We start from the raw sequence: 8730 nt of genomic DNA, 5'->3' as shown, positions 1-8730 counted from the left end.
ATAAGAAACTGAGTCTGCCTTGGAGGAGGTTATAATCTAGTTGTGGAGAAATATCTAATAGGAAAACAGTCATATTTTGCCTAGTTTCCTAATGGATTGTCTTCTGCTTATTCAGGAGCTATAGGGGATATTGATCCTAAGTCACACACAAAATGAAAAAAATATTTTTCATATTTAAAAAAATTTGTTTTCGAAACTTAAAAAAATACTATATAGAAGTAAAAAATTTTTATGTCAGTATTTTTCTTTGTGGTTCTGCGCTTTATATAGTACCTTGGAAGCTCTTCACCTTACTCAGATAATAAAAATATTCTTCCATTTTTCCTTCTGATACATTTATAGCTATGTTAGAGTATTTAGAACATTAAACCATTTGGAATTTATTTTTATGTATTATGCGATGTAGCAGTCTAACTTAATTTACTTTCCACAGTGCTTATTTAGTTGTCTCAGTATAGTAGTCCTCCCTTATCTGTGGGGCATGCATTCCAAGACCCCCAGTGAAAGCCTGAAACCATGCATAGTACCAAACCTTATAGATACTATGTTTTTCCATATACATATATACCTTTTCACTTAAAGAAAGCACTATATGGATTCTCCTTGACGTATCTGAATTGGCAGCATGTCTACTCTTGAACTTTGGGGCCATTATTAGGTAAAATAAGGGTTCCTTAACACAAGCGCTGCCATACCACGACAATTGACTTGATCACCAAGATTGCTAAGTGCCTAACGGGCGGGGAGCATACACAGTGTGGAGACGGCGGGATGATTCACATCCCAGGCGGATGGAGCAGGGCCTCACATGATTTCATCACTACTGAGAACAGTATGAGACTTCAAGCTACTTAGAACGGTACATAATTTAAAACTTATGAATTGTTTATTTCTGGAATTTTCCATTAAGTATTTTCAGACCACAGTTTACTGCAGGTAACTGAAATTGTTGAAAGGGAAATCTTGGATAAGGTGGGGCCACTACACTATTTGTTAAAAATCCAGCTCTTCCCTTCTCATTTGAAAAGCCCTGTTCTTTATATGCTGAATTCTCACACATTCTTGGGTTTATTTCTCTCCTCTCCTTTTCCAGGAATCCTTTTGTAACTTATTCGCTGCATGAGTTTGGTTACGATATTTTTCCAGTGGTCTTCACCATATGTAAAATGGGAATAATGTCATAGCAGCAATTCTACCTCTCAGTTGTGAGAAGTGAACCATAATATATGAGGGCACGGCTTCATTGTAAGCACTTAGTAAATGTAGAATTATTTTCATCATTGCTTGTTTTAGGGCCTGTGCCAATGGCTCTCAATTACGGTGGTAGATAGCCCTTGTCATTTTTCTTTTCAAAAATTTCTTGGACATTCTTCTATTTTTATTTTTCTATTTGAATTGAATTTCAGTTCATCAAGCTCTGAGAATAACAAATGAAGAAAGAACAATTGAGGTGTCGTTTGAAATTGCATTACATTTGTATATTAAGTAGGGAGGTCTGACTTAAAAAATTGAATCTTCTCATTTACAAACAATGTAACTTCATTTGTTTAGGTTTCGTTTTTTGCTCTTCAATTAAATTTTAATTACTTCGAGGCTTAAGCCTTGGTTTTTCTAGCTTTCTGCTTGTTGTGGTTGAGACTGGCTCTCTTCTCTCAGAGCAGGTGGAGGCAGCTCCAGCGTTTCATTAAACATATGAGATACATGCTCTTTTAAGCCATCCAAACACCCCTGTGATGTGATAGTGAGCATTTCAATCTTACAGGTGAGGAATTTAAAAGGAAAGAAGAAAAGAAAGTAATAGTTTTAAATAACTATGTACGAGACATGTGTTTATTTTTACTGCCTCTAAAGCAGGTCTATTATCCCCATTTTACAAATGAGGAAACTGATTCTAAGAGAAGTTAAAGTGACACAGCCAAGACAATCAATAAAGGAAGAGATAGGGCTCAAACACAGGGTTTAACCTGTATCTCCCAGTGGTCATAAATGGAATCTAAAGATTAGATGGCTCAGTGCCTACTGGAACATTCACAGGCACTGGACCTGGCTGATACAGCGTAGTGGAGGGCCCACAGGTGGCAGCTGTGAAAGAGAAGGTTCTTGGGATTCCAGCAAGACAAGGCTCCTGGTGTTAGACATCATGAATGGGGGGGGGGGTCCCCTTATTTGATTTATTACTAGTTTGATAAATTAGAAGTGCTTTCTGGCTTACCATCTTAAAAGAAAATTGCTTAAAGTTTTCTTTAGAGCAAAAAGAAAATGGTTTTTTGATTTGTTTGCTTTTTGTCTTACCAGCTAAGATATACCTGAGAGCTGTGGGTGTGTAGGATCAATTGGTGTGACATTCTCTTTTGAATTTTCTGTTGCTTAACTGAAAATGGTTTAAAATCCTACAGATTCTGAGGAGGGGACTCGGAGGAGTAGTAACAAAATTTCTAAACAGTAGATAATTCAGAGGCCATATTCTTGATTTTGGAATGCTATTTGTGATTTTTGTCTGGTGGACTTTTCTTTCAAAACACATTTTCTTAGTGACATTATAGTTTCTTTGTCTTCTAAGAGCACCCAGAAACTGATAGCTGAAAATGATGGGAAGAGAAAATGAGCGGACGATCAAAATTAACTCTGAGTGAATACATAGTAGTTAAGATTTGAGGAGAACATATTCCCATCTGATCCATTTGCTGCCTGTTTGAGTGTACATTTTAGGGTTATTCATACTTACATATGAATAAGTGGTATAGCCAGATGTGTAAGCTAGTTATCATTAAGTTGGCTAACCCTAACGTTAATCAGAGATGTCTCTCTGTCCGCGTTGTGTAGCATAGACGTTGATGTGATTGCAGGCAGAGAGACCCAGGTGACCTTTTGAGGACCTGTTTCCATCACCAAGATTCAATGAGTTATTTGCTTAAGTTACTTAGAGTTACTATCTTCTAAAATAAGATAAAATGCTGAGCACAGTGCCTGGCATGTAGGCTGCTTCTCTAATACTTAACAACCTGGAGAAATATTTACTGGGTTGTTTTTTTTTTTTTCCACTTGAAAATGGTCATAAAATAGTATGTAAAGTGATATTCCAGTTATGCAAAATTTAGCAAGTAGTTCCTAAGTTCTTACATGCCAGATGCTGTTTTAGAAACTGGGCTACAGAACTAGATAGGGAAGAGCATACTGTTTTGTGTCTCGTTTAATTTCGTTTCACAGAATTGATTGGTCAGTCTTGCCAATGTCCTCTACAGATAGGAAATACTTGTTGTTCTCCCCAGTTTGTTTTTGGAAGACATAGGCTAAGTGAGTGCCCTTTTTGAGAAGTCAATCAGATAAGCCCTGCCCACCTTCTCCTTCTGTGGATCAGAGCAGTGCTTTGGAAGAGCTTATGTATCCCCCACTTTAGCTCAGGAACAAGGAATGGAAGTTGAAACATTCACCAAACTTCCTAAGGCACTGCTGTAATCACAGCCGTAACCCCAAACCCTCCCTTTCTGGGGAAGCCTTTGCTGAGAGAATCACTGTGGTGATTCTTTTCCTTCATGTGTTGTCATTTGCTATTGTATCGGACCCTTTGGGTTTTTCTTTTGGGGAGAAAGACTTAGAAATATAGTTTCTGACCCACAGTTTATTGAGCATGGGAGCCAAATTGATGGATTCCCAAACTGGATTTTGCACTGGGGCCCTTTAACAATGGAAATTTGAGTTTGCATAGTCTGCCGGCCGTGGTTGATAGTGCCCATCCCGGCCTCTACTCTCTACTTGTCCACTACGTGGTCTAAGGTAAGTCTTTAGATCTCTGTACCTTAGTTACTTCCATACATCAGGAGGGATTTTCAATCTGTTTTCTAATCATTTTACAAGAGTTAAGAGATCTGCACTTAGAAAAATTATTTGAACAGAAGAAAAGCACCACTGAGTAGTCACTGTGAAAGTTTTTATTCCAGCAAGAAGAGAAATTAATGGTATAATAACCCCAGCACCCAAAGGAATGAAGCTTTCTAAAACATAAATGAATATTTGTACCTATTCATTCCCAAGTCTTCGCTTCCATAGCCCCTCAAATGAGAAGGCAAATTACTGACCAACCTTTTGATATTTCTTTCAGGGACACCTGTGTGGTTCTTTGTGAAAATCGCTCCAATTCGAAATGAACAGGATAAAGTGGTCTTATTTCTTTGCACTTTTAGTGACATAACAGCTTTCAAACAGCCTATTGAGGATGATTCATGTAAAGGTTTGTAATTCTGATTTGTACTAATATATTTATGCCTTTTTTTTTTTTTTTTGCCTGTAAGTGCGACTCTTGTTACAGAGAATTTGAGGTTGCCAAGGCAATCTCTGCACAAAGATCAAGATTTAAACTTTAATATGTTGAGTAAAGCATTGTATCATTCTGGAATACATTGAGGGAGGAGAAAGAGAGAAAAAATCTTGTTTTAGAAAACACACGAATCAATTTCATACCTTTTTAGATTAACCCTTTCCAAGAAAGTTCAGATAGAAGAAGATAGTTGGGCACTTCTGGTATCGTCAGAATCTTTTCAGGTTTTCACATGACAGTTGTCTGTCACCCAAATGAGGCAGTCCATGGCCACATTCATCTCATTTATATATAAACTTCTTTAGATTTGACTGAGTTGTAGCATTTCAAGATTTTTAAGATAAATTTTAGCACGTCTACCTGCCTGATTAAGTCCACAGATAGTTAATTCATTTGATCATTTAATCAGCTGTGACCACAGATTTTAGCTCTCACCTTGGCTACATCACATGCATGTATTATTGAAATAACATTGGGGATTAGGAAAGGAGATGGCTCAGAATTTCTGGAACAACTAAACTCCTGAAGGGGTCCCGCTCATCAGGATATACAAAAGATGGTATGTTAGTCTCAGAGGTTTGGGTTAGGGGGTGTCACAGCACGCTTTTCCATCCCTCTTCTATAGTGTGCACCCAGGATAATCAAGAGACGAAGGGAGCTTTCATATTGTAGTGCTTCCTGGCTCTGTGGTTGATTTTCCAGCTCTACCGGTGAGCTTTGCTCATTGTGGTTTCCTGAGATGCAGCAGAGAGATGAGAGTGGAGTCCAGGAGAGAGTTAAACCAGGGAACATTATTCTTGATGGGACAAAACGCTATTGTTAAATGGACATTATAGGAGGAAATGAAACTCTGTTGTTAATTACGTGGATGCTCTCTCAGGGGCTGTGTCCTCTGAGGATATTTAAAATCCTAGCACATTTAGGTGCTCTCATTTATAGAGTTCAGAGCACAATGCTGTGTATACCAGTGCATCCTATTTTTTTTTTAACTATCTGATAGTGTAATAAATTAATTTCAGCCTGCCTTTTGGTTTTGAGAACACAGAAGATATATAGTCTCTCAACCAGATTTGCGATTCTCCAATTTTTAGTTTCTGACTTGAAGATTTCTCAGTGCAGTAGCTATTATGTGGTGATAGACTCACTCATGATTGTCATCTTGCTACTGTCTAGAAAGGCCATTTGCTTTTTTGACTGAATAAACTCATAAATAATATTTTAAAGGTAATCAGATATTTTGACACTTATTTTTGCATGCAATTTTTCACTTAACAATTACAACACGTGATTTGGTTGAGTTAGAATGTTTTCTTTTTGTCGCCAGATGACGTGAGGTGGTGTCGGTTATCAGGAAAGGCATACTCAACAGAGAATACTCCTCACATGTCACCTAGTGTCTTCATTTGATTCTCATGAAACCTGAAAGAAGAGATAAATCACATTCATCTCTTCTGTGTGATAAGTGAGACTCATTGCTGTGAGTGATGAAGTGAAACTCACTTAGACTCACTTTCTTTCAGGAAGAAAATGCTCCACTTCATTGAATCTGCCTCAATGATGTATTTCCTTTCTGATAAAAGAGTTTTGTTACACACACACACACACACACCACACACGCACAGACACACATGCACACAGTCTTACTTATTAGCCAAAGAAACCAGATATTATCTTTGTGAAGTAAATAGTAGTAACATGTGGCTTGATTTGTAAAAATTTAAAACACAGATGCATACACTTTAGCCCTCGATGTAGGTGGATCATGCTGCTAGTGGATCATACTTAGTGTCTCCTCCGGGACATGACTTTATAAGCCTGTTTATTTCAAATGCCATGACAGACATGCTTCGACCCTCCCACCTGTCATGTCACTGGGACCCTGGCCCACTTTGATGTGCTGGTCTGCTTAGGACAAGATCAAATTTTATCCTAATCTATTTATGATGGAAGAGCATGTTAATTCTCCAGGCCTTGTTTGTTGTAAGTCCATAAACTGCAGTTCTGGCCGCAAGGATCAAATCAAGATGGAAAATACGCTGCTGTGTGGCTGGATTGTTCTCTGCCGTGACCTTCCTCCTCGGATGTGCTCTCACACGGAGATTCCAGCAGACCCAGCCTGGGTTTCGGCCCAACACTTCCGTCAGAAGAGTCCTGAGAGTCTCGCTGACCCAGGCTTGTTTAAAATTCACTTTTGAGATGAAATGGGAGGGTGGATAATCCAAACCCCCAGAAAAATCCCCAGATAATTGCTCCTTGGCGTAGCAGCATGAGATGTTTTCCCACCACCAGATTAGTTTTTTTTTAGTTCGTTTTTGTTCGGTTTTTTTTTAAAGGGCTTTTTTTTTCTCTGATCATGTAGTGCCTCATGTCAGGCTTGGGAATGGGGTGAGTTCATCCTCATAGTGTTGGAGGAGCCAGTTTGTGCCTAACATTTTCTCACAAACAACCCACAGAGGGGTAACCGCATGGGATAATTGGCGGCAGACTGTTTTGACACCTAATGCAAGGTAACTCGCCTTTCATGGAGCTTGGAGCACATGGGCCCTGGGAATGCTCCCTGAGCCCCCTCTTTCATTAGTTTGTCAGTTGTCTTATCCTTTTTATGAATTATCCAGGCCCCTGACTTCCTCATCTTCTCTTTTCTGTCCATTTTTTGACTGATTCCCTTGCTGTCTGACAAAAAGTACCCACTTTGGCATGGAGCAGAAATGAAGGTCAAGCTATGTTTGCTGTTTGGTAACAGCTCTGGATTTCTCTCTTATCCCCCATCCCCCTCCAATAATCTTGTGTTAAAGGAGCAAGTTCTTTTTCAAAGATGCACATATTGACTTCTAAATTCATAGTTAAACTTGAGCCAAACACGGACGACAAAATGAATGGAAAACTCCAGAGGAGATTTTTAAAGTCCAGAGATTTAGAATATTTGGGGATGAGGGCTTTGGCAAGCTGTCGTAGCTTCTGACCCTTCTCCATATGTCTTCATGTGGGATATTTGTCAGGCCCTCCTGGGAAAGAAACAGAGCAATGGATATAAGCCATTCCCCCTCTCCGCCTCCAATATTCACATGTCGTCTTGGCCCTTAGGATGACAGAATGTGAACTGCTACTTGAAGTCATCCTAGATTTTTGATTATTTGTACACTGATAGGGAAAAGACTGGGGGAGGGAGACTTGAGAACACTTAGGCAGTGTCCACATGGGCTGCCCATCCTGGTCCCGTGTGTCCATTGATCTTTTCTGGATGTTGGGTTATGGCACCAGCTCCTCTAAGGGGATCTGTGACTACAGCTCTGGACAAGCCTGGCTTCACAGTCCCCCAATCGGAGTGAAGAAAACTCATAGGAGTCCTCGGTAACTTCCACTCATAATGACTCAGCACCGTTCCCAGGGAGGGGCCTATAAGTCTGTCTTTTTGGTATCTCTGCACTTACCTTGGAGGAGCTGGAGTCCCAGCTCATCCCACAGCCATCTCTTCTGGCCTGGGGGAGGATACGGGGCTGTGTGGGCTAAAGCAGTTTAGTGGGGGCTCACCCCAGTTGAAACCAGAAGCCATGTGGAGTCAAGGAAGGGAGAAGTGGTTATCCTTGCTGAGAATGGGGACAGGAGGCCATAAGTACTTCTGAGCTGATTGCACGTGTTCCCTTCCTTCTGTCCTTTTCCTCTCATGCTTCCACTTCCTCTCCTGCCCACCCCCCTCACCCAAACAACACCCAATAAGTGTGTGTGCTGAATAAACAAGTCTGCCTAGGGAAAATGGGCGTGCACAGGAGGGAGTGGGCAGCTCTGCTGGGGGTCGGGCAGTAACCGGGAAAGGCTTCCTTGAAGGGCGGGGGTGTGTCAGCTGCCTTCCTTGAACTAGATTTTCAGTGGATTGTCCCCTCCCAGTTTGCACTGTGGACAACGGGAGATCCCTTCCTTCCAGGATTGTTTCTCCCGATTGCTATGAGACATCTTTGGTCCAAATTGCACATATTATCTTCCATCAAACCCGTTTCCTTCTCTTCCTGTGTTTATAATCTCATTGCACAGCTGTCACCCAGTCACCCAACCAGGAACCCAGAGGCCACCTGGATTGCCTCTTCTCTCCCTCTACAGCTACTGTTCATCAACTCCTTTTGAATCTATCTAGTAGCTGTTCTCAAGTCTCCCCTTTTGGCCTGGCCTAGGCTACAACATGTGTCCAGGCCCCCATGGTGTCTTGCCTGGGGTTCTGACTTGTCTTTTCTGTCACTTTTTTTTTTTTTTTTAAGTATACTGTCTACACTGCCATACTGCCCTTCTTAAAAGAACTCAGTTTATGTTTCCTTCTACCCACCTTAATTAAACTGCTTCAGTGATTCTCCATGAGTTTTAGGATAAAGTTCAAATTTCTTAACTTGCTGTCTGGCTTCTTATCACTTAAGTTCTTCTTGATC

At 40.5% G+C, this 8730-nt stretch overlaps 1 protein-coding gene across 1 annotated transcript in view; it reads left to right on the top strand.

Annotated features, from left to right (window-relative positions):
* The window catches only part of LOC105294999 (potassium voltage-gated channel subfamily H member 1), a 127578-nt gene that overhangs the window by 34177 nt on the left and 84671 nt on the right, over window positions 1-8730 (top strand). The window contains exon 4 of the mRNA XM_011364486.2: window positions 4100-4228. Within this exon, the coding sequence (XP_011362788.1) occupies window positions 4100-4228 (129 nt within the window). The remainder of the gene's footprint in view (window positions 1-4099; window positions 4229-8730) is intronic.

Source organism: Pteropus vampyrus, unplaced genomic scaffold (genome assembly GCF_000151845.1).
Source record: "Pteropus vampyrus isolate Shadow unplaced genomic scaffold, Pvam_2.0 Scaffold98, whole genome shotgun sequence".
Classification (NCBI taxonomy): Eukaryota; Metazoa; Chordata; class Mammalia; order Chiroptera; family Pteropodidae; genus Pteropus; species Pteropus vampyrus.
This window is presented reverse-complemented; position numbering and strand designations above follow the sequence as displayed.